We start from the raw sequence: 25,936 nt of genomic DNA, 5'->3' as shown, positions 1-25,936 counted from the left end.
GAGGACAGAAATAAGCAAATATTTTGCCCCCAGCCCCCAGAAGCACTTTATAAGTCTCCTAAAGGCTATTCATGCCCTTTTTTGGAAAAAGAATGAGTCTGTTATTTGCTTGTTTTCGGGCCCCTCCACTCCCCCTCCCCAGGAGCACTTTATAAGCCTCCTAAAGGCTATACATGCCCTTTTTGGGGGGAAAAAACAAGCCCATTTTGGGGAGGTCTTCAGAGTGCAAAACCTTTTTATTTTAAATTTGCCTCTTCGAAATCATGGTGGTCTTATACTCCAGTGCATCTTATACTCCGAATATATGGTAATTTTATTTACATATTATTAACCTATTATCTATCTACCAAATTAATCACAAAACAGTTAACAAATAGAGCAACACCACCACAAAATAAGACAAGAGTAAACTTTTAAAACCCTCTCTTAATAAACAATTGTATAGAACTCAATGTATGAAATTCATAAAAAGATTGCCACAGCTTCTTATCCAGTCCAACAATAACACTAATTTATCCTGGACCAAATATCCAATGTTTGCTTCTTTAATACTATTGTAAACTCGTGTGTGAGTGTGTGGGTTGTTGTTGTGAGGGGATTGACACGCAGGAGCCATGTATGCAAGACAGATCTTTATTAGTACCAGATGACAAGCGATTCAAAGATTCTCCCTGCAACTGTCAGGGTATTTATACTAGCCAGAAGCAACTGTCAAGCCCAACTGTCACGAGGCCAGCCAATCAGATGCTGTGCCTTGACCAACCAATTAGAACGCAACACAGGTTGTTGCTGGGTTCTCCTGGTACTCCTTCCCCCCAGTTATTTGTATAATAACCATTCAATTGTACATTATACATTTGCCCTTCTGTGTTGTACAATTCATTTACATTTTTGTCTTCCTGTTTTACCATTTGCAATTGTGTTCTCTCCTTCCCCCCAGTCAACCTGATAACTGTAACCACTTGTAACCACTTTAATGTAATGCTTAACTTTGTAACAGAAGTAGAAATTTAGCAACTCTGTCCAGGAACATTCTGGGCTAGTAGCTTCAATTAGTTTTAAAAATTACATTTGCAATAACAAGCAACTTTGAAAATTACATTTGCAATTAGCAGTTCCCCCATTTTTTATTCCAAACAGCAGTTCCTTGAATGTACTATTAGCAATTCTGTTTCTCTTCCTCCTCCCTCCAGTAATTTTCACATTTTATTTCTTTATTTACATTTTCCCTCACAATCCTGCGCATGCCCAATGAATTCCCCAGTCAAGGCTCGTTGAAGGCCTCGAGCAGTGTGGGAAGCAGGTTTGTATCTTAGGAGACAGGCAGGACAGGAGGATTTCAGGCCCTGGAGGCAGCTAAGACAGGGAACGACGGAATCGGGAGTCCAAGAAGGCAGGCTTTCCCTTCGTTGAGGCGCGGAGCTGAGGCCAGGAGGCCGAGGAAGCAAGGCAGGAGACGGATGGCAGGGACACGCTTCAGTCCTCCTCCTTCTTCCTCTCTCTCTCTCCTGGTCAGGCAGGCATCGCGGGGAGGAATTCGTGCCCTGGAGGCAGCGAAGTGGAGACAGGGGCTTTGAGATGCTTGCAGAGGCATCGCAGGGAGGAATTCATGCCCTGGAGGCATGTAGGCGCCGAAGGCTTGCAACGAGCGGGTTCGGCAGGAGTTGAGGCACGGCAGCAAGGCTCGCAGTGGGCGCAGGCAGCACGGCCCGGAGAACGGAGGCAGCGACAGGGCTTCTGGCTGTCCTGTGGCTCCTTACTAGTTGGCTGATGTTGTTAGGCTCTGCGGGAATCGCATATCAATCCCATCCTCGTCGCCAGTATTGTAAACTCGTGTGTGAGTGTGTGGGTTGTTGTTGTGAGGGGATTGACACACAGGAGCCATGTATGCAAGACAGATCTTTATTAGTACCAGATGACAAGCGATTCAAAGATTCTCCCTGCAACTGTCAGGGTATTTATACTAGCCAGAAGCAACTGTCAAGCCCAACTGTCACGAGGCCAGCCAATCAGATGCTGTGCCTTGACCAACCAATTAGAACGCAACACAGGTTGTTGCTGGGTTATAACAAATACCATTTCTTTTCAATTGTTCTCTCAGAATGGAGAATAAATCCATTCTCCAAATTTGAGGTATCTTCCCAAAATAACCCAAATGAAGTTATTTTCCAGTTAAATATGATAAACCCATTCCCAATTTTCCCTAGTCATCTTAGGGGAAATCAATTTATCATTTATCCACTCAGTCAGTTTTGGGTGATTGTAAAGGTATTCTGTAAACTCTGAGAATTTAGTTTTATTATGTTTTTATAGATATATTTTAACTTTTATTTTATAGTATTATTTTAGGAACTCAAACTTTTAGTTTTCTTTCACCTCTGTTAAGTTCCAATAGTATTATTAAATGGGTTTTTCTCACTTCTATTATATACTGATCTATGACCAAAATAAAGATTTGATTGTCTGACTGTTTTAAAATATATCCTTACATATTATTTTCTATAATGTTTGGGAATTCTCATCTATGACTTTATGGGTGTTTAAAATTGTGACCTCTTTATAATTTCAAATGCCTCACCTTTGTGTTTATATTATCAGTGAGTTCTCCATGGCTTAGAAAAGGTACATGTTTTGATTCAGAAAGAAGGAATTTTTTAAAAAATACTCTTAAAATAACAAGTGTCCACTAGATTAATCTATAATACATTGCTCTCATTTCAAAAAATTGAAGGAAAGGAAAATATATTTTTGTTGTACTCATTATGGAATAACAACCTAGGCTATGAAAGTATATTCCCATTGGATTTTGTAAATTCCCCTTCTACAGGCATATTGAATTCCCAAGGAAGCACTTATGTTGTTGAAAACTATATTAAAATTGAAGTCTTCTTTGTAACATACATTATAACTCAATATTAATATAAAATAAAGAGTTGATAGTTACTTTACACATAGCTTATTTTCTAGTTGCTTATATCCACTATTTTCTGTTTAAAGTATAATCATTGTTTTGGTCATTTTTCAGAAAACTTAGTTGCATCTATGAATTCTTTAACAGAAACTGCTATTAAAAAATTCCTGTAAGAAAGTAAAAGACATATGGTAACATCTAAATAAGATTATTAAATAGAAATGTGATTTTGTCAGCCTACTTTCTTATTATACAAATGTTGAAATTTCCAGAGTGGAGAAACCTTTTATCAATAACCATGACACTATAATAATATGAGTTATGTTTATTAATTTGGTACTCTTATTTATTTGCTTGTTTATTTATTTATTTTCCTCTTATTTCTAGAGATTTTCAGTTTTCAGAAGTTGCCTTCTGAAACAAAGTTTTTACAACTATACAAGCATTTTATCTATAATTCTAATACTTTGTGACACTACCAGATGACAACTGACCTTATTTATTTATTTACAAATTGAAAGTATGTTTTATATTAATGAGTAATGGAAATAAGAAGATACTATGTAATGTTTGTAACAACTAAAGATTGCTATTCTGCTGTTTGTCACAGATGCAGGTTGTTGAAACTCTAGGACTGCAAAATCAAACGGTTATCAAAGAATTCATTCTGCTGGGATTTACACATATTCAGAACATAAGGATTATTTTGCTGCTAGTATTCCTTATAATCTACATCATGACCATTGCTGGAAATATCCTTATTGTTCTACTGGTGGCAACTGACAGACATCTTCATACTCCTATGTATTTCTTCCTTGGGAATTTATCCTGCTTAGAGTCTTTTTATAGTTCTGCTATTTTACCCAGAATGTTGGCTAGTTTCTTCAGTGGGGACAGATCAATATCAATCAATGGCTGCTTTGTGCAACATTATTTCTTTGCATACCTAGCAGCTGTGGAATGTTATCTCCTTTCAGCAATGTCCTATGATCGATATGTGGCTATATGTAAACCACTTCATTATGTTTTTGTAATGAATGGTAAGTTGAGTCTCCTCCTGGCAGCTGGATCTTGGGTAACTGGATTCATTGCCAGTACTATAACAATTATATTAATGTCACGGTTAGTCTTCTGTGGTCCAAATGAAATTGACCATTTCTTTTGTGATACCTACCCAATTATGCAGTTGTCTTGCAGCAATACTCTTCTTTTAAGAATCTTAATTTTAACTTTTGTATCTCTGTTTACTCTTCCCCCATTTACACTAACATTATTATCATACACATTTATAATATCTACTATCTTTAAAATTCCATCTACTATTGGAAAACAAAAGGCCTTTTCCACTTGTTCTTCTCATCTCATTGTGGTAACTATTTATTATGGATCTATCACTGTTGCATATGCCTTACCAGATTCAAATTCCTTGAGCAACTGGAACAAAGTCATTTCTGCCTTTTATACAATCCTAACACCTTTGATCAACCCTCTCATATACAGCCTAAGAAATAAAGAGGTAAAGGATTCTCTTCAGAGGTCTATAGTCATAAGATGGGTTAGAAATCAGGTAAATGGTCATATCAATAGGCTTCTGCAAACAAACATCACCAGGCAATTGGAAAATGTCTCAAGAAATAAATAAATATTTCGATACTTATTAAAATCAAATGTTTGCTTATTATATACTCCATATAAATAACAATAGTGATAATATTAATGTTGATACTACTACTAAACATTTGGGTTTTTTTAAATTAAAAAAGACCATAGAAAGTAAATATGAGTAAGCCCTTTTATTCAGAAATTATTATGCCAGAAGAGGCACATATTAATTTGTGGTGCCCATTAAAAAATGCTGAATCCAACAATTTGTCTTTTGCATATCACAATCTTCAATTCACATTCAAAACTTCATGTCTGTTGTTCCAAATTGTCATTATTGGAATTTTTTTAAAGAGTGTTAGGTAGGTTAGTTGAAAAATTATGTCAATCTTTTATAAATTACATCAATATCTGTTAGCAAACCCAGTACTAATATATGCCAATTTCAATTTTAGGACACAATAAAATTATATTAGTTATGTAATAATTAGAGTTTCTAATCAACTTCATTGTTTCTGTTAAATTATCAAACTTATATTTAACTTTTCAGAAATATACTTTTTCAGAAATAGTGCAAAAGTTGTTCTGGGCTGTGTCATTTTTATTGTTATACTTCATGCCAGGACTCAACTGAAGCCTGATTCTTTAGACACTTAGGCCTTTTGGTTGCACGTGTTACTAAGATTGTTTCTTCAGTCTGTCCATACAAAACAATTAAATCCCTGCGATTGTCTGAATAATGAGGTGTTGGCTGTTCTCTTGGTAAACTTGGTAGTGCCATCTCTGTTGAGATCCTGTTTTCTGTAGTCTGAAGCCATTAATTCCTGCTTTACCTGCTTTATTTCTTATATGCATATGACTTTATTCATATCTTGGTTTGATTTCCTTTTTTTGCATTAACAAATATTTAAAAAGGGAATAAGTCAACACAAACAAAAAAACTATTCAAAGGTAAGTCTGGAACTGCATATTATATACATACTGGTATGTTTTGTTCAACATGTTTATTTTGATATGCATTTTAAAATAAGTATTAATTCATGATTTAAATAATTATTCAACTTGTAATCAGTTATGTTGTAATTTTAAGATAAATATGAGCAGCAACTATAGGACAAGCTAGGGATAATGGTGTTCAGATTAATGAGGCATCTCCATTTAAGACATGCTTCATGCCTGTTTGCCATGTTTCTTGTGACCTTCCATTTCTTTTAGTTAATACACACTGACTGAACAATTCCATTCTTTTTGTCCTCCCAATCTGTGTCCCAGGAGCATAAACTGTCACATAAAAACTCACATCTATTTTTTTTTACTTACAAATAGATTTTGATGTAAGATTTGAAATCCAGATTTGTGTCATATCAGCCATTTATTTCTCTTTTTATTCTTTGAACACATACAATTATTTGGACTCCAAAACAAATGTCCATCCTAAATTTCACTTTGAGAAATTTATCTAGCAGTGCAACTTCCAAAAGAGGCAATGTGGTGGTGTTTTTGATAGGTAAAGTAAGTACTGGTTTTAATCAGTGTAGATTTGGAAAGAAAATGAAACTTTTAAGTAAGCAAAAATTCAGCTAGATCTATATTATCTTGTCATAGAACTCCAAATTTGTGCACCACATTGTTCAACTTTATACAAAAGTTCCAACATTCTTGATTTAAAATATGGGAATAGCTAGAATACTTGGTAGAATTTTTGCATTTTATTTCGTATATAGAAAATCCTGCAGTTTAATCTCTTATTCTCACATTTTGAACTATATAATATACTGATTGGAAGCATGTGGTATCAACAATTATATCTTTCTGAAGTGATAAAACTAATTGTTGTAACTCTTTGGAGAAAAATAAATCCAGTTTTAAATATGTGGTTTTAATTTTAAAGAGTTCACATTTTTATTGATCTTGTTTGACATTTGTGTTATAAAATGTTTTTCCAAACTTATGTTTTCCTCCTCTTACCAAAGCATGATAAAATAAAATACTTTGTAAATGATGAAAAATGATGTTTAAAATATATATCAGTGCACAAATATTTTTATATGACAAGTCTACCAGAACTATGCTAAAAGTTACAGGTGATCTTTAAAAGAATCATATGTGCTATTCCTTATTTGTCTGTATGCCGCTAGTCATTAGAAGTCTACTTACTGCATTTTGCTCAAATCATCAACACCAATATAGAATTGCACATGAAACATGGGGAAGCATCTACCAGCTTGCAGTCCACAGTGCATAAATATTAGGGGAGTTTGTGTCTTTGATGTCATAAACTACTATTTCAATTTACAAGATTGTCAAGAAATAATTCTGTTTAAATGTGGGTGTGAGCAGATCTCATAGTTAGTGATCTGGAATGATCACTGGAAACATTTAAGCACTAGAACTTTTTGGTTACCTATGAAGTATTTCCACAAATAGGAGATAATATTTAAATAGTATAAAGGAATAAGCACTTTAGCCAACTTGTAAAGATAAATAAATATAGTGCCTTAAACCAAAGCAACATCACTTGGAGGAAACTGAATTTTGAATAAGACAGGACAATCAGATTGATTCTATGATTGGACCAGGTTAATATAGAACACCTAACTATAATTAAAATAATACACATAGTACACAGAAACAATTATACTAAAAAGAGCATTTGAGAATTTCAAGGGAATACAGATTGCAAAGTTACACCTTCTGAAGATGTCATTCACAGTTAATTGGATACATCTGATCAGTAAAATGGGACTATAATATTTCTGTGCACAGGAAATGTTAGGGATAGATAGATAGATAGATAGATAGATAGATAGATAGATAGATAGACAGACAGACAGACAGACAGACAGACAGACAGACAGACAGACAGACAGACAGACATTGCCCTAAATATTGGGGCTATTTGAGTGAAGATCCCTATTGATTTATTGATTGTATTTATTTAGAAGATACATATGGCTATCCATTTTAAGCAAATCTGGGCTGCTGGTTGATGTGCTTTTGTTAGGTACTTGATCACATTTTGTATTTTGTATTAAATATTATACATGTTTTTATACTGTACATGTTTTATGTGTGCAGGTGTGCCTGTGTGCATATGTGAGTTGTGATTTATTGCTTATTGCTGTATGCTAGTCAAAGTTAAATTGTTGGGAGTTAGACAAGAGTATTCACCTTTTAAACAAATGAATGAATGCATTCATACAGTAAATTCAGTAATTCATAAATAAATAAATAATAAATTCATAAATTCACATAACTCAGTCAACCCAGTTTTGTGAAATGTTTTATCACTGTACATAAACTTTTTAAGATGGAGTGTTAAAGAGTGAATTAAAAGTAAATAAATCAAAACTGTACTTATTCCAGTTGAAGTTGTTAATCCATTTGTAAATCCTAGATCCACTTCAATATTTTTCTGTCTATACATCTGTAGAATTAATCTGTCAGTAAGTCCTATAATATGTTTTGCTGTCTCTAATCAATTCTTCTGTGTTTGCTATGTCTTATGAGAATTATGGTTCTTATTATTGTTATATTAGTATCTTTGGAATATATAAGCCAAGGGAGGAAAGATTCTGTCTTCTCTCCAGAGTTGATACATACATATTAAAATGACCTAAGAATGTTTGTTGATGTCATTAGCTGTAATTTGATCTAATTACAGATGTGATCAGAAATATTTCCTTGATTGTATAAATATAGGTAAAATGTACTTACTCTGGTTTTGTTAAAGAAATGTGAAATTGTAAAGAAATAGGTTAATAAAGTGTTGAAACAAATACTAAACATGAATTTCTCAAATTATCTTATTTCAGTGCCAAAGATGGTTGTGCATTGCTGGATATGGTCAAAAGTGACTGACAAAACTCAGAGATTTTAAACATTTTTTGGGGGGAAACTCTATGAAAATGCATATAGCAAAAAAATTTCTGAAGAAGTCGCTTTACATTCCTAAATAACTCTGAAATGATTATTACTCCATCAAAAGTATGTGGCTATTATTATTGTTATTATTTACTGCTCATCACTCATCATCATTGTCTGGACTGTGGCCTAGAATTATTTGCATACATACGTAAATGATTGGTTTCAGGGGCAGCGATTCATATATGCTGTTTGTTTTTTTTGTTTTTGCTTTTAAAAAGGGGTTTAAGAGCAAAGAAATAAATCAGAGAATTTAGCTAAACATTTACATCTGTTGTTATTTATAACACTGAGAGTATTGAGTCAAAGGATCTTTTAAACCATGTCCTCATAAAAGTAAGATGTGTACCAAGAATTAATCCTTTCATAAAATCAATCATCTATTCACTGTGGTCAATAAGAGATGTGGCTGCCCTGTAAGCCTTGGGAAATTATCTCAAAAGAGTTTTGTTTTGTTTTATTCTTCAGTATATCTTCATTTCTTCCCACATTTAGCTTCAAAATTAAACCTGGTCTCTGTTGTTATTGTTGTTGTTGTTGTTGTTGTTGTTGATGATGATGATGATGATGATAAGAAAAAACATAGCTTCATATTACATATCTAGGCTGTTTCCTGAATCAACTCATTCCATTAAGTAATAGAGCTGTGCAAGTGTTTAGAGATTACTTCACTTTTTGACTATCATACAACTGAAACTGTAAATGATTCCATCCTCTTGTTTCTAAGAGCAGCAATCACTGTGTTTCTCTCTGCTTCACAAACTCTTCTCAACACCCTCCAAGATTTTGAAACACTAAACATAGACTGTGAAATCACACACATACACATAAACCATTATACCTATTGGCACTTGCAAAAAAATAAAAGAGGCACTCACTTTTGCAAATACCAGAAGTGCCAATAGAACTTTGAAGTCTTCTCACAGAAACTTTCATCTCTTAGTAAAGACAGAATGTGATGTCAAGGCAGAAGCAACTAGTGAAAACAAAAAGGAAGGAACAGTAAAACCAGGAAAGCTAACTGCTCTAAGGCTAAGCTAAGATACCATGCACAGCATTATTGAATAATACAAAATATTCTGGGTAAAAAAAAAAGATTGATTAGGTAAAAATTAATTAATGTTAACATCAGCATAGCTCTTTGTTTCTTGACTAACCTGGCTGAATATTACAGAGAAGTCTAGGCCAAATTTCATTAATTTACAATTTTTCTAAAATGTTCACATAGCTTGTATTATATTTATTGTATTTCATAAGCATCACTATAAAATTGAAAAGAAAATAACTTCTAGAAATGTCTGTAAATAAAAGAAAATTTTAATTTTATTTTATAAAAGAAAATTAAATATCTCTTGCTATGTTTTTCAATTTTGCTTTATACACATAATTTTGATCAACAACGAATGTATTAACTCAATAATTCATTACAGCAAACAAAATACATTCTAAGCAATATGATACCTTTTTCTGTGAAAGAAAGGTAACATTTTTATAGGTGATATTAAAAATAGTCAGATCAGATTCTCAGCTGTATCTAAAGACTGAATTGCCATGCATAATTATATCATATTGTACATAATGGTTTTATCTGTATTTGTAATTACATACATACATACATGCATGCATGCATGCATGCATGCATGCATGCATGCATAAGAAATTGATCTTTCTACAAGTCAATTTTGAGACAGATATGTTAGGATCAAAGACACAACAGTAACTATGATTTACAAGTAATATTTTTTGCAGGTACAGTTATTTGAACATTCAGAAGTGGAAAATCAGTCACATGTAACTGAATTCATTTTGTTGGGATTTGGAGAAGAGAAATTTCTTCATCCTCCTCTGTTCACATTGTTCCTTCTCATTTATGCTATTACTATGGCTGGAAACATCCTCATTATTCTACTGGTTGTTACAGATCATCACCTTCATACACCAATGTATTTTTTTCTTGGGAATCTTTCATGCTTAGAAATTTGTTGTAGTTCAAATATCTTGCCAAGAATGCTTTCCCATTTTATTACAGGGACTAAGACTATTTCAATCAATGGATGCTTTGTGCAAGAATTTGTATTTGGTTGTTTAGGAGCTGTAGAATGCTGTTTATTATCTGCAATGTCCTTTGACAGATATTTGGCTATATGTAAGCCATTATATTATGTCACCATAATGAATGGGAAGTTGTGTCTCCTGTTGATTGCCATCTCTTGGATAAGTGGCACTTTTGCAAGCAGTTTGATAATTATCATAATGTCCAAACTCACCTTTTGTGTTAACAATAACATTGATCATTACTTTTGCGATACACTTCCAGTTATAGAACTATCTTGCAGTGGCACATATGTATCAAAATTATCTCTCTATATTGTTAGCTCTGTAGTCACTTTTCCTCCCTTTACATTGACTTTAACATCATACATTTATATTATTTCAACTATAATGAAAATCCAGTCTACCACAGGGAAACAAAACGCATTCTCCACCTGTTCGTCTCATCTTTTGGTAGTCACCATTTTTTACGGCACATTGATAAGTATCTATGCAATACCAAATGCCATAAAAGTTAATGGTCTTCATAAAGTGTTCTCTGTCACTTATACCATTGTAACCCCTATGCTTAATCCTATTATATATACTCTGAGAAATAAAGAAGTGAAAGTTGCCTTGAAAAGAATCTTGTCATTGATTTTTGTTCAAATTCATATGAAAAGTCAGAATTGAAAACTATATTAGTTTCCCATGCAAGCTATCAAAAAGTTATTTTTAATTGGTGGGTAATATGTTTCTATCTTATGGTTGCTATGTAAATATTTGTTATCTGTATTTCTGTATGGAATTGAATTGTATGTTCATTTGTAATGATAGCAGAGATTATGTATAAAATCAATAATAAAATAATGATAAAGTTAAAAGAAATAATTTATTTCATTTAATGTTATCTTTGTAAAGTTTGCACGTTCATCTAAGTCTAAATTGCATTTAAAATGCAACATTCCTATTAAACTTATTCATGGTTCAGTTCTTTACCAATCTAAAGAGCTATCTGCTTATTTCATCTCAGCTGCTCAATTGTGTTATCTTTGGAACACCTGGAACCATAGGAAGATTAAAGAATGGCAGAAATATATTGGAAAGGTATTTTGTATAAAATGCAAGTTGCATTCATGCCAAAAGAGTAAGAAAGATAGTGATGGAGCTGGAAAGATATTCAGAAGTACATATATTTTTCATGGGTTTTCTCATATTGCAATGAACATATTTTTTACTCTTTAACCCAGACTGTATAAAATAGAGTTTTATATTTTAATATTTTATAAATAGATAAATGAATCCCATATTTTATTTTATTTTAAAAATAGCCTTTTGATGTAGCAGATAGTTTCCCTTTCATTACTACTTCATCCAGAGCATTAATTTAGACTAGATTAGATTAGGCTAGGCAATTTTTTGTCTGGCTGCTTAAATCAAAACTGATTAAATGTCAAGCACAATTATTACAGTTCTCTGTAATAATATTTATTAAGAGTAACAGAATGGGGTTGTGAAGATTCCAGAAAGAGAACATTCAGTTTAAACCTAATGTACATCTATATACATTGTTTTAAGAAAAAGTTTCTTGAAGGAGGCAAGCCTATTCACTGATAAAAGCTGGAAATTGAAAACAAAAGCTGTTTTGTTATATCACATTCTTCTGTCTTTATCACACTGGCTTTTTATAGACTTCTTATAATTCAATAGAAAATCAAAGCTTTAACATTTAAAAATGACTGAATCTTTTTCTGCTTATTATTATTATCATGTAGTTAATCTTTGGTGAGATTCACAGCCTTTGGGGCTGGTTGGTAGCTCAACAGCTCGAGTCCTAACCAAGGACCTAGGAACTGTTAAGGTAACGTCGAAGGATATAAACTGTTCCAAGTAGGGTGGTTTTTTGTAGAAACAAAATGTTCAAGTCTGATAAATTTAAAATTATCAAATAGCGAGGTAGCCCTTTGAGTATTGCTCCAAGGGCTCCAATTACAATCAGGAAAACACACAATTTCTTTTTCCACAAGTCTCTCAACTTTAATTTGCAAGTCTCAGTACTTTGTGATTTTTTCTTGCTGTTTATCTTCAATTTGTGCATCTCCAGGTATTGCAATGTCAATGAACCATACTTTTTTTCTTTTCAATTATTGTTATGTCATGTGTGTTGTGGGCAAGTGACTGTCAGTCTGGATTCTGAAGTCCCACAAGATCTTGACTTTCTCATTCTCTAAAACCTTCTCAACCTGGTGTTCCCAGTGGTTTTTAAGGAGCTCAGGCAGGCGGGTGGACCCTCTGGAGCATCGTACCGGAACAGTATCTGGTGCTCCGGGCAGGCTCCAGTACACCCTTACTGGGGCGTACTGCCTGCAACTCACCATTGCTACATAATAACAATTTGATAATTTCCTTAACATTATGTGAAGGATGGAAAGGAACTAATAGAGTTTCAAATACAGGCAACTTCCAATTGCTCAGTACATTGACTTTCTGATTGAAGAGTCTAATATCAGAAGCACCCCAAATTTGAAGTCATGAAACACAGAATAATGGAGTTGGATGGGACCTTAGGTTGAAGTCTCCATGATTTCTAGTGTAATCCCAAGAATGTCCTCAAAGTCAGTGCCACAGTAAGATGAGTAGTATATAAATTTAATAAAGAAATAAATAATTTAGGCAATCTTATCACTTTAACAATATAAGCAGCTTAATTAATTCATTTCAATCATTGGTTTTAAACTTTTTTTTCTCTATGCCCCACCTAAGCATCTCTAAAATCCTGATGATTGCCCCCCCCCCCCCATTACATATAATTCTTACTCAAAAAGTGAACTCTACTCACATGGAGGAAGCCTAAAAGGCCATTAACTTGGTTTAAACAAAGTTCAAATTGCCCCCATTAAAAATCAAATTACTCCTCTGTGGGGCGTGGGGCCCACATTGGGAGCCCCTGATTTTAACTGAAATATTTGTTGATATCACTCCTCCAATATCTGAGAAGGTTAACATACTTCACACCAATAGTCTTTATTTTTGCAACTTATCTGACCAAATATTTAAAGAGGAAGCAGTGATTTGGTCACAAACCTTCACATTATTGAAAAGTGAATAAAATAAAATAAAAAATGGAATGATATAAGCATGGTTTATTTTAATTTAAATTAGATATTTTTAAATAAAAATCATATTTCCATTTTTAACTTTTATTTCCCAAAGGTAAAAATGTTTTTAAATAATTTACAATTATAAAGAATAGTGTACTCTCTTGGGTTCACCTCTGGAGAAAGAAGCTAATTAGATATTCTTCCATAGGTACTCCTAATATAAAATATAAAGAAAATTTCATATCCAGTTAATTGTTGATGATTCCTGTCTCATTTATTTGTGCTTTGTTTGGAAGGAAAATAAAATTAAATGCAATTTTATTTTTTATTCATTTGTTAGAGAAATTGCTTTATAACTCCAGCTACAATGAAACTTATTCTATAATACAGGAAGAAATGAGATATTGGAAATAAAGATGCCCATAATTGTCTGCTCAGCCTATAAAGTTCCAGGAATGGATGATTCACTTTGAATGGTGTTACATTGAACTGAAAGGAAGAAAAAGCACGATTGCAAATATGACAAAAATTAGATCTGGGCAAGGCAAAATAATGTAACTTAACCATAAATGGATATCATAATAAACCTTAAATGGATTACCTAATTAAAAGAGTTCTGAAGAAATTCTGCCTTAGCTCCTGAAATACTGGACTGGATACAGTATTTGCATTTTTATATTTGTCATGTCTATTCCATTTAAGGTATACACCTTTTTCCCCCTTCCCTACCCTACAAAGCATGCATGATGTTTTCATGTGTCTCCATCTCTCTCCCTCCCTCCCTCTCTCTGTGTATAGTTTTCAGCAAGAACTGTCTGAATATGCAATTAATGGAAATTATAGATTATTTACAGTATATGTAAATTAATTGAATTTCTAAATGGTAGTAAAAATAAATTGAAAGATTAAAAATCTAGCAATAAATACTCGATGAAGAAAAACATTGAGGACAACCATAATTCTCAATTTCATTGAAGAATGAATCAGCATTATGGTTGCCCTCAAAAGGCCATCTGCATGTAAGACTATGTATCATATTAGTTTAGGAGTGCATTATGTCTAAGTCTCAGTAGGAAGTCTGGATTTCTGGGAACATAAGGGGGCTGCGGGACACATGATGGTGTGGTGGTCAGTCTCTCCCAGCAGGCAGGTCATATGATAGGATGGTATTCAGGTGACTGGTCAACTCTTCTTCTGTCTCTCATCCCTCCCCCTCCCCTTTCCCTCTCTCTCTTTAATGAAATAATAATAAAGCCACCTTCTGATTCTTTTGCTGATTTGATGGTTTCTTTTTGCAACTAGAGCAATACATTATCTTTTGCTCTAGAAACAAACTCTCATACAAAGTATGTGTATAATAATTAATTCTTTATGACAATAGCATTACTAATTTTATTCCATATGAATTTGGATAAAGATCACACTAAGTGCTTTGGTTTGTCTTGGTGTGTGTGTGTGTGTGTGTGTGTGTGTGTGTTATCAGTTCATAAAAAATTAAGAAAATCTACAATATGTTGGCATGTAAGTAAAAAAAATTAATAAGGTTGTCTACATTTATTCTTTTAAGAGAATCGTAATAATTTGTTTGGAACAATTTCAGGAGCATATCAATCATGAAAAAAAATAAAAGAAAGATGAGTTAGGAGTCTATATTTGTTTCTTCTATTTTAATGTATTTTGAAAATAAAGGCAATATCAATATGATTTTCCATAGTTCTTTTATTTCAGGAAGAGTTATTTGAAACTACGGCATTAAAAAATGAGACATATATCAATGAATTCATTTTGCTTGGATTTGGAAACCATCAGATGTTAAAGATTTTTCTCTTTCTAGTTTTCCTTCTCATCTACATCGGGACCATGACTGGGAACCTACTCATTATTCTATTAATTGCCCTCGATCAACACCTCCAGACTCCCATGTATTTTTTTCTTGGAAGCCTTTCATGTTTGGAGAGCTGCTGCAGCTCAAATATCTTACCACAGATGTTGTCTAGCTTTCTTACTGGAAACAATATGATTTCATTTAAGGGCTGCTTTGTACAACATTATTTGTTTGGCTCTTTTGTATCTGTGGAATGTTACCTGTTATCTGCAATGTCCTATGATAGATATTTAGCTATATGCAAACCTCTCCATTATGTCACCATGATGAATGGCAGAACTTGTTTCAAATTGATAGCCTTCTCTTGGGTTAATGGTTTCATGGCAACTGCAGTAACCCAGTTTATCATGTCTCAATCAGCTTTATGTGATAATAAAATTGACCATTTCTTTTGTGACACCTTCCCAATCATAGACCTGTTTTGTGGTGACACCCATGCCTTCAAACTCTTTCTTTATACTTTAAGTTCCATATTCACTTTTCCACCATCTATATTAACTCTAACCTCATATGCTTTTATCATTTTAACCATAGTAAGGATGCCATCTAGTAGAGGAAAGCAGAAGGCATTTTCCACTTGTTCTTCTCATCTCTTGGTAGTCACTATTTTTTATGGCACACTGATGAGTATCTATGCAATACCAAATACCATAAAAGTAAGTGGTCTTCATAAAATGTTATCTGTTATCTATACCATCCTAACTCCCATGCTTAATCCTGTAATATATACTTTGAGAAACAAAGAGGTGAAAAATGCCTTCCAAAGATTTATTTCAGTTTTCTTTCTAAGAATTTATAGAAAAATCATATAAGCAAACATTTGAATGTGCCATTTTTATGCCATTCTACAGATGGAATTTCATTTTACATTTTCATAATGTACAAGAACTAGTTTTCATTTTTTGCTTAAAGTTATCCTGCTTTATTATTATTAAAACAGATGATCGGTGATTGTATTTTAGTTATTTTTAATTCTCTGTCTCTCTCTGTCTCTGTCTGTCTGTCTGTCTGTCTGTCTGTCTGTCTGTCTCTTGTGTGTGTGTGTGTGTGTGTGTGTGTGTGTGTGTGTGTGTGTGTGTGTCCACAAGATAACTGATTAGGTGATGACCCATTTTCTTGTTCTCTCATCAATACCAAGGATATGTTAAGAATTTTGGCCACTTTCTATCACCCTTTCAGGAAAATGTAAATATATGTATATAACAATCTGGGATAGACCAGTAGTAAATGTTAATTCACGAGGTTCAAAGAAGAAGCCTTTACCATTCAATGGATTATTTAGGGATGATACTAATTTGTATTTTCTAAAGTTTTAATATGGGAGATTCTTTCTACAAAGATTTTACCTTTCCTCAGTATAAGTACAAATAATATAATGATTTAATTAGGGGTTCAATTGGAGAATATGAAGAACAACAGAAAAACATTGGTCAAATTGATATTGTATATCGTTGCCAAAAATCATTGGAGAAATTGGAGATTTTTTTTGGAAAAAAAAAGATTAATTACTATTGCTGGCATACAGAAAGATTGTTTACTTGGGAGATAAATAAATTATATTATATCCTATTGGATGCCTATATATTTTTCACAAATAATACATTAACACAATTTAACAATAAATTATGAATTTATCCTGCCCCAAAAGAAGATGAAAACTATCTGTCATTCTTATAGCATAAGCCCTGCCCATGTTAATGTTCAAGTTGACATATAACTTATTAATGAGAAGGAGGGAAGAATAATGGATGCATTTGATGAACAATAGATATTGATAGCCACCAACCAAACCACTGGGTAATTCTTATATTCTTTGTCTATTTTAAATGGCACACAGAGCCATGTTGCCTGGCTGGAAATCTGAACAACTGATCTTTTGTTTTCTGGCATGCACATGCACACGACCAGCTGATTGTTGCCCACGCATGTGCACCAAAAACTGTAGGACCAACTGGCCGGTCGCATGCATGGGAAGTTCATTTCCCCACATATGCATGCCCCCTGGCAGCTCCTCTTCCGGGTTGTGTCCCCGACGAGTGCACAAGCACTCCCTTTTCGACACTCAGTGCCAAAAAGTTTTGCCATCACTGATATCTATATTATATCGCTTCTATTATATAATAATGTACAATATAACTAGAGTAGAATTTTATTATGTGTACCACACAGTTAGTGGTGTGTAAGACACTAGACTAGAGAGAGGTAAGCCTTATTTTAGACCTACATCATGAACCAAACGTAGCTTGATGTCTTGGGCTATTCATGCTCAATCCTAAAATGGAAAATTGAAAAGAAACTATGATATATTCCTAAAAATAAAAGCTTGTATTCTTATTAACAATTGTATTAACTATATTTATTTAAAGATTGCATTGCTCATAATACTGGCTGTTAAATTTATGAATTTGATCAGCGACCTTAATAAAAATGTATTTATCTAAGCTTCTAATTGTTCAAGTTTTTTAAATGAATATATTTTTTTCTAATACGAGTGTCCATTCTTGCTATGAAACTGAATAATGAAATATATCATGATATTTAAGTGACAGTTTTCTACTTCAGGTTTGTATTGTAAATGTTTCGAACAAGTCAGAGATAAGGTTTATGCCAAAATATTTCAATGTCAAATGTCATGTTAGGATTTCCCTCACTCCACTCAGTGAATACATTTGTGTGTGCTTGTGTGTGTGTGTGTGTTTTAAAAGGTAGTTTCATATCAGCATATCTACAAGTCCATACAGGCAAATTAATTGTTGCTGTATCCTTATGTATAATAAGCTGCATAATCTCTCTCTCTCTCTCTCTCTCTCTCTCTCTCTCTCTCTCTCTCTCTCTCTCTCTCTCTCTCTCCTTCCCTCCCTCTCTCTTCCTCTTTCCCTCCATCTCTGTTCCTCTTTCCCTCCCTCCCCCTTCCTCTCTCCCCACATTTCTTTTCCCTTCCTCTTTCTCGGGGAGGGGGAGGAGCCTGCCTTTCAAGAAATCCCTGTTATACTGGGGGAAAGAATCAATTTAAAATAGTGTAGTAATTCCTAACAATAGTATGTGCTTTTCTGACAAAACAAAAATATTGGTCTTTTTTTCTTTCTCCTGTAGATATTTACAATAAAATGAAACAGCCATTTCATGCAAGGAATAAGATTTCTGCATTCAAGTAATGACTTTTATTATAAAGCATAGACATGTCCTTGTAAGGTAGTATTAAGCATACAGTACTTTGTGGAATTAAGATGTTTAAGAGATTTCTATCACACATTTCCTTCTTTGAAATATTGTACCACAGAGGACCAAACATTTTCCCATATTAATGTGTAAGCATTAAGAGCTCACAAACTTTTAAGATAGAATAAAGTATAATGTTTTGATCAAATGGATCACTAATTATTCTTAGTTGCTGTTAATTGTTCCTTCTTCAGTAAATTTTCCCTGAGGACAGTTAATCGAAAATACATTAACCATAATGCCAAGTAAACTGGTACTAGATGGATAAATGAATCACTATATATAAAACATACATGTCTGGATCTATATTTTCAAATGTTATAAAAGATGTTTCAGGAGAAAAGAAAGATGAACCTAATTGGCCATTAAAGTTATATGGTGATGCACAATTCTCAAATTTCAAATACCGATAATGGATGAGGTATTTTTGTTTTGCTTTATTTTTTGCTACAGTACTGATCTGAATTAAATAAATGAAATACTGCTTTAATTTGTTCTAAGTTGTTTAGTTTAACCCTAGTCAAATCAATGTAATAAGTCTTAGGGTAAGTAACATTAGAAGAATTGAATAGTGGTTCTTGAAATTAAGGAAGAAATATTTCCCTGTATAAATAAGTAAGTAATGACTACATGATACTTTACTTTTTTTCTTCCTAATTCTGTGATTTAAAAAATTAAGCCTGTGTAACTGATTTCTTTCAGAAACAGTTAGTTGAAACATATATCTTTGAACCTCAAGAGTGAAATCCTTAAAATGGAGCAAAAAAAACAATAAACAAAAAACAGTAGGGCCATTTTGCTGTAAGTTTGAAAACTCAATACCAATGTTAAAAGACTGAAAATAATTGATTTTTAAAAAATAATGTAAACTACATCTTCAACTAATGTACCAATATTTATTCTCCTTTCATATTTCATGATGTATTTTCATGATGCATTTATTTTGTATTCATTTATTCTACCTTTGCTCAAAATATTCTGAAACTTCAAACATTTTCCTAATGCATTGTTAATTACATGTTTATATTGTGCAGAGAAAAATATTATAGAAGGCCATATACAATGGAGTTAGTAGATAGATAGATAGATAGATAGATAGATAGATAGATAGATAGATAGATAGATAGATAGATGATAGATAGATAGATAGATAGATAGATAGATAGATAGATAGATAGATAGATAGATAGAATTGTTATATAGATATATTTTGCTGGGAATCTTAAAAAGAAATTTCCAGCTATCTTGTTTAAAACAACTATAGTTTCTTTACTGTACTCTCTGCATTGGAATTAATGGAAATGAGTTATTATAAATTTGTAAGAGCAAGCACTTTTAAAAGATTTGCAACATTTATGAATGCTACAATAATGGAATTAGTAGCCTTGATGAAATATGAGTTAGACTTCTGTAGATGTTTCTTATTTTCATTATCACATATTTTGAAATCAAAGAAAAAAAATTCAATATAGGTTGTTGGTTTGAACTTTGAGCTTAGCAATTTGGTTGCAAACTTTTCATCACCATTCAAGGAGACATTATAAGTGCATTATGAATTGTTCAAATTCAAAATACAAATTCAAAATGTAGCTGACAATGTTTTCTCGAATGGTGATGAAATGTTTGCAACCAAATCACCAAGCTCAGAACTCAAACTAACAGTCTAATTATCAACCTGAATTATTAATATTCAAATACAATTTAAAATGTCTATATATCTGTTATTTTATTTTCCCAGGGAAAATTTATTACAGAATTCATAAATCAGACTTACAACATTGAATTCATTCTTCTGGGATTTGGAAACCATCAGATATTACATATTCCTCTCTATCTGCTCTTCTTCCTCATCTATATAGGGACCATGGCTGGAAACCTACTTATTATTCTATTGGTTGTTCTTGATCAACACCTCCACACTCCCATGTATATCTTCCTTGGAAATCTGTCATGTTTGGAGACCTGCTGCAGCACAAATATCTTACCACGAATGTTATCCAGCTTCCTTACTGGAAGCAACATGATTTCACTTAGGGCCTGCTTTGTACAACATTATTTCTTTGGTTCTTTGGGAGCTGTGGAGTGTTATCTGTTATCTGCCATGTCCTATGATCGTTATATAGCTATATGCAAACCACTCCATTATGTTATCATGATGAATGATAGGATGTGTTTCAGACTGACAGCCTTCTCTTGGATGAGTGGCTTTCTGGCAACTTCAGTAACGCAGTTTATCATGTCCCAATCAGTTTTTTGTGATAATAAAATAGATCATTTCTTTTGTGACACCTTTCCAATCGTAGACCTGTTTTGTGGTGATACTCATGCCTTCAAAATGTTTCTTTATGTGTTATGCTCAATATTTACTTTTCCACCATCTGTATTAACCCTAACTTCTTATACTTTTATTGTTGTAGCCGTAATGAGAATGCCTTCTACTCTAGGGAAACAGAAGGCATTTTCTACTTGTTCTTCTCATCTCTTGGTAGTGACTATTTTTTATGGCATATTGATGAGTATTTATGTAGTACCAAATGGCAATAAACTGAATGGACTTCGCAAAGTCTTATCTCTTTTTTATACTATCTTGACTCCAATGCTCAATCCTATTATCTATACACTGAGAAATAAAGAGGTGAAAAATGCTTTGAGGAGGTTGTGTTATATTTTTGTTCACATTTCAAGAAACTATTTTTTTAAAAAAGCATAAGCATATTTTATAACAGAAAGTTCAATTGTTGAAATACAATATGTTCAAGATGTTTGATAGGCATGCATTTATTAAATTACTGTTCACTTTAAATACTCTTTGTAAATGTCTGTTTTCATCAGAAAAATAAATGATTATATGTGTGTTAAAATGATTGTATGTATGTATGCATGTATGTATGTATGTATGTATGTATGTATGTATACACACACACACACACAGGTTATGTGGAAAAATTATAAGGAATGCACTTTACATTTTGGCATTAATATTATCTTTCAAACCTAATTGACTAATATGGCTTTGCCAAGCATCCAAAAAAGTTTGGTATAATATTTTCTTACCAAATAAATAATCATAAGGTTTGGTGAATTGCAGCTCATGATCAGATATCAAAGATAACAAAATATTTATCCTTTTAATGATATTGATTAGTTGGAAGAAAAAATATATCATGTTACTTTTGATTTGGGGCTATAGATTAATACATCTTTCATCCTACAATCTGTTTGTTTGTGTGTATGTGTATAGTTGCTTTGAATCACTGTTGACTGTTTGTTGAGTCATATGTTTCTGCAGCTTTCTTGGCAAGATTCAGAATGATTCACCACTGCCTCCTTCCTAGGATGAGGAGAGAGATTGACTAGCCCAAAGACCCATATGGCAGAAGTAAAACTTTTATAGCCTCCTGGTTTGTAGCCTTGTGGCTTAACCACTAAACCAGCCAGCCTCTCACAATGATATTATTTAGGAAATTTTATTTCTTAAAAACCTTTAGATAACTTACTTGATGAATAGAGATGAATCAATCTTTTAAATTTTGAAAACTGTAAAATGACTTATATTTTTAAATGTCAATTTGTTGGGATATTAACCATCTTTGCAATCTGGATTAAAGTAATTAAACATCCACATAGGGATCCCAGAATTGTTTGAGCATGACATGAGAGAAGATCTCTAGCTAGAATTCTCAGTAGAATGATCCCAAATTCCTCAAGAAAGTAGGCAAAATATTATGGACATATTCACTACATGGCAGAACTGTAGCCAGTTTTTTGTGGCCTATTTATTCTCTTGGAGATCATAAAAAAACTCAGATGCCATGGACTGATATATATGTATGCTGAAATGTATGGCTCAGGCTCTGCTAAATATACTTGGACTGAAAAGGAAAGTTGTTATGAAAAAGAAAATGATTATTGTTTTATGGGTATACAATGTACAATAAACAGCCCATTTCAGAAAAAAGAAAAGTTTATTTGGTGATTCTTATCTCCCTACTAACTGTTTGTATTTGAATCTGTACCAAATGGATTTTGGTACGTTTCAGCAAATATCATGTTAAAAGTTGACTTGATTATTATCAGGTTGGCATTCAAGGGAGGATTCCATGCATACCTTTGGCCAGAGTTGGATCTCATATTTCTACAACCTAGTTTGTGAATATGATGTATGACGCATGAAAGAAGGGAGGAGATAGATGAGTAAAATTCAAACACAATTAAGCAAAAGCCAGTTTAGGCTCCACAGAAGATCAAGCCAAGATGTTGATCCTAATAAATGAATGGGTTTTTTGTTTGAAATTTGTTTCGAGGCTCGTAAATTAATTAGGTCATCCTTTGGGAACTTCACAGAGAGCCTAAACTGACTGAAGTGCTTCCAACATTTCTCATTTCTCCTCTGAAAGAGAATGGATTTTTTTTTTCTTCTGCTTTTTGTTGCTTTATTTTTTTTGACTTCTGGATTAAAACCTTCCTTTTATTTTAACAATTCTTCCTATTACTTGTTAATAAATTTCATTAAAAGAAATCTAAAGAACTTTGTTTTCTATAAGCCAGAGATAAATATTAGAAAGTGAAAAGTAGCAACACTGCCACTTGGAGGTCAGAGGCCAGAGTTTTTGAACCAATGTATCTCTTCTCTTTCCTTCTATGATTTCACTGACTTTGTAGCTGAAGGGTTTGCAACTTGTTTATAGAAACTGATAAAGAGCTAAGGGCATGAATTGTTTTCACAGGTGCCTTTGAGAACTATTTTGGCAGGGAAAAGAAAGGGGAAACAACAGAACCCTTCTCCTTTGAAGAGCATGTAAGAACTTGTGTCCAAGTCAAACTAAAATAAAAATATAAAAGAGGTCTGGAAGGCTAGAGTGGCAGTGGCTATTTGTTTTTGTTTTTTTAGTTTATTTCCTCCTTCTTTTTTGGAAACATGGATCAATATTCAGATGAGGTTATACCTTAAAATTCCAAAATATCTTGGATGAAATTCAAAATATATTGGAAAGATATGGGAGCATTAAGAAGAAGATGGAAGACTAGGCTTCCTCACAGCAAAAGATGAAGGGGTTGGAGCCCCAAAAATTAAAGAGGAGAATGAAGACATAGACGATAAAGACAAGACAAAAGATTAATTTATTAATTGAGCAAATGTGGGTGAAAGTGGAAAGAAGGGAATATGGAAAAGGGAATTCGACGAATTGGAGCTCTACCCCAGATTCCAAGATACAGAAAAAAAAGAATTGTAATGATGATGGACTTAAGAAGAGAATTTTTTTCAGAAGCAAGGTTGACAACCAAAGACAAGCTAATTTTAGTAGCAGCTGGAGGGCAACGAGATTACCTGAGAGATCCTTCAAGCAATAAAGTGCGGAGAGAAGTCTATAGAAACCTTATAAAGGAGATAAAAAGAAGACTGACACCACAATTGGCAAGAGAGATATGTTTTGTTACTGGAAAGATACAGGTTGACAATGAAAGTTGATAATTAAAAAATAATTGATTTTGGTGATTAATAAGTAGGAATTTAGTAACTCTTAGATTGTTTTTGTTTTTTATTAAATGTTTATTTGTTAACAAATAATTAACTATAATAACAATAATGAAATGGTAATGGATACAGCTTAATAATACATACATGTACTGGCAAACTAGTAAAAGAAATTTGGATATAAATTGCAAATTGTGACTTGGGAAAAAGACCTATATTTTTTAAAAAATATTTAGAACTTGTCATAAAGGTGTAAGGTTTTTTTTGGGGGGGGGGGTCTGATGAGAGGAGATGGGACATAAATAGTAAATGATTTTTAGCCAATTCTAATAACAACAAGGAAATGTCAATGGACATTTTTAATAATATATACATGCTATGGTATTGGCAAATGTAACTTGGATGTAAATTCAAAACAGTGAGTTGGGGGGAAAGTGGGGGAAAGGTTTAGAAACTTTATTAATTGACTTTTACTTAAAATATGTTATATAGGTGTAATGTTATTGGATGATTTTTTTAAATAGTTAATGAATGCCATTATACTGTTGTGACTTTAAATATGAATGATTTGAGATAAAAGCATGTTCAAATAATTGTAGTCAAATGAAAATTGTGGTACATTGATAGTAACATATACAAAGATTTTTGATTTAAAGTGTATAATCTAATATGAAAATGCATGAAAGTTATCTGTAACCAATCGACACGTTTTCTACAAGATTTGATTTGATTTGATTTGATTTTATTGACATTTGTAGGCCGCCCTTTTCCCTGAGGGGACTCAGGGCGGCTCACATAAAATCAGGGAAGGGGAAATGCAGACAATAACAAAGACACATATAGTAAAAACAGTAACCAACATGCATTCATCATTCGGGAGGGGCAACTATCTTCATCCCCAGGCCTGACGGGCTAGCCAGTTCTTCAAGGCTGTGCGGAAGGCCTGGACGGTGGTGAGGGCACGAATCTCCACGGGGAGTTCGTTCCAAAGGGTCGGGGCGACTACTGAGAAGGCCCTCCTCCTTGTAGTTGCCAGCCGACACTGGCTGGCCGATGGAATACGGAGGAGGCCCAATCTGTGTGATCTTATTGGTCGCAGGGAGGTGATTGGCAGAAGGCGGTCTCTCAAGTATCCAGATCCACTACCATGTAGGGCTTTATGGGTAGATGTAATGAAGGATGATTCTTTTTTGTGTTTTTGTTCAATTAAAATAAAATAAAAACTTTTTTAAAAAAAAAGTCGATAGTGGGCTGTGCACCAACAACATGAGAAAGCCACCAGACCCAAAAGAGAGAGGACAATGTCACCTGAAATGAGCCAGCCAACGGGAACCACAGCATCACAGCAGGCACTGAGACCAGCCCTCCCTCAAAGTCTACTGAAATGGTACAGATGTGGGGGGATGGGCTAATGGCAGCTGAAAGCCCAACCCCAGCCCCCAAACCAAGGCCAAACCTACCGACCAGAGCATGACCAGAACGAGGGCCCAAATGGACCACCAGCATATCCAGGAAAGCCCACCAGGCTGCAGAGGCCCCTTCCCCTCAGGCAAAAGTGGTGGAACCCCAGGCAACCACAACCAGTCGCCAATCATATCACAGTGAGAACAAGTGAGAAAATGACCCAATGGTGAGTGAATCAATTTACCCTTTCCTTTTTCCAATGCATCTCACAGCCCCAAACACAGGAAACCAGGGGGGATTTTCAAGTCCTGATAGATTCAGGCTGGATAAGGTGCTTGATCAACCTAACCACAGTCCTGAAACTGGGGATCAGAGCAAAAAGA

At 33.5% G+C, this 25,936-nt stretch overlaps 4 protein-coding genes across 4 annotated transcripts; all 4 read left to right on the top strand.

The window, feature by feature from the left end:
- Positions 1-3,530: 3,530 nt before the first annotated feature.
- On the top strand, positions 3,531-4,553 carry LOC106537668 (olfactory receptor 6B1-like). The gene has a single exon (XM_014051860.2). The coding sequence runs from the start codon at positions 3,648-3,650 to the stop codon at positions 4,551-4,553; it is 906 nt and encodes a 301-aa protein (XP_013907335.2). The 5' UTR covers positions 3,531-3,647.
- Positions 4,554-10,555: 6,002 nt separating this feature from the next.
- Positions 10,556-11,161, top strand: LOC106537667 (olfactory receptor 1M1-like). Its single transcript, XM_014051859.2, has one exon. It carries the CDS (start codon positions 10,556-10,558, stop codon positions 11,159-11,161), a length of 606 nt encoding a protein of 201 aa, XP_013907334.2.
- A 4,268-nt stretch (positions 11,162-15,429) lies between these two features.
- On the top strand, positions 15,430-16,266 carry LOC106537666 (olfactory receptor 2AP1-like). Its single transcript, XM_014051858.2, has one exon. It carries the CDS (start codon positions 15,430-15,432, stop codon positions 16,264-16,266), a length of 837 nt encoding a protein of 278 aa, XP_013907333.2.
- Positions 16,267-20,537: 4,271 nt separating this feature from the next.
- On the top strand, positions 20,538-21,383 carry LOC106537664 (olfactory receptor 10A2-like). The gene has a single exon (XM_014051856.2). It carries the CDS (start codon positions 20,538-20,540, stop codon positions 21,381-21,383), a length of 846 nt encoding a protein of 281 aa, XP_013907331.2.
- The last annotated feature ends 4,553 nt before the right edge of the window (positions 21,384-25,936 follow it).

The sequence above is a fragment of the Thamnophis sirtalis genome, unplaced genomic scaffold (assembly GCF_051295495.1).
Source record: "Thamnophis sirtalis isolate CommonGarterSnake01/CBP01778 unplaced genomic scaffold, rThaSir2_p1.2 scaffold_4, whole genome shotgun sequence".
NCBI lineage: Eukaryota > Metazoa > Chordata > Lepidosauria > Squamata > Natricidae > Thamnophis > Thamnophis sirtalis.
Note: the sequence above shows the minus strand (reverse complement) of the source record. Positions and strands in the feature narration are given on the sequence as shown.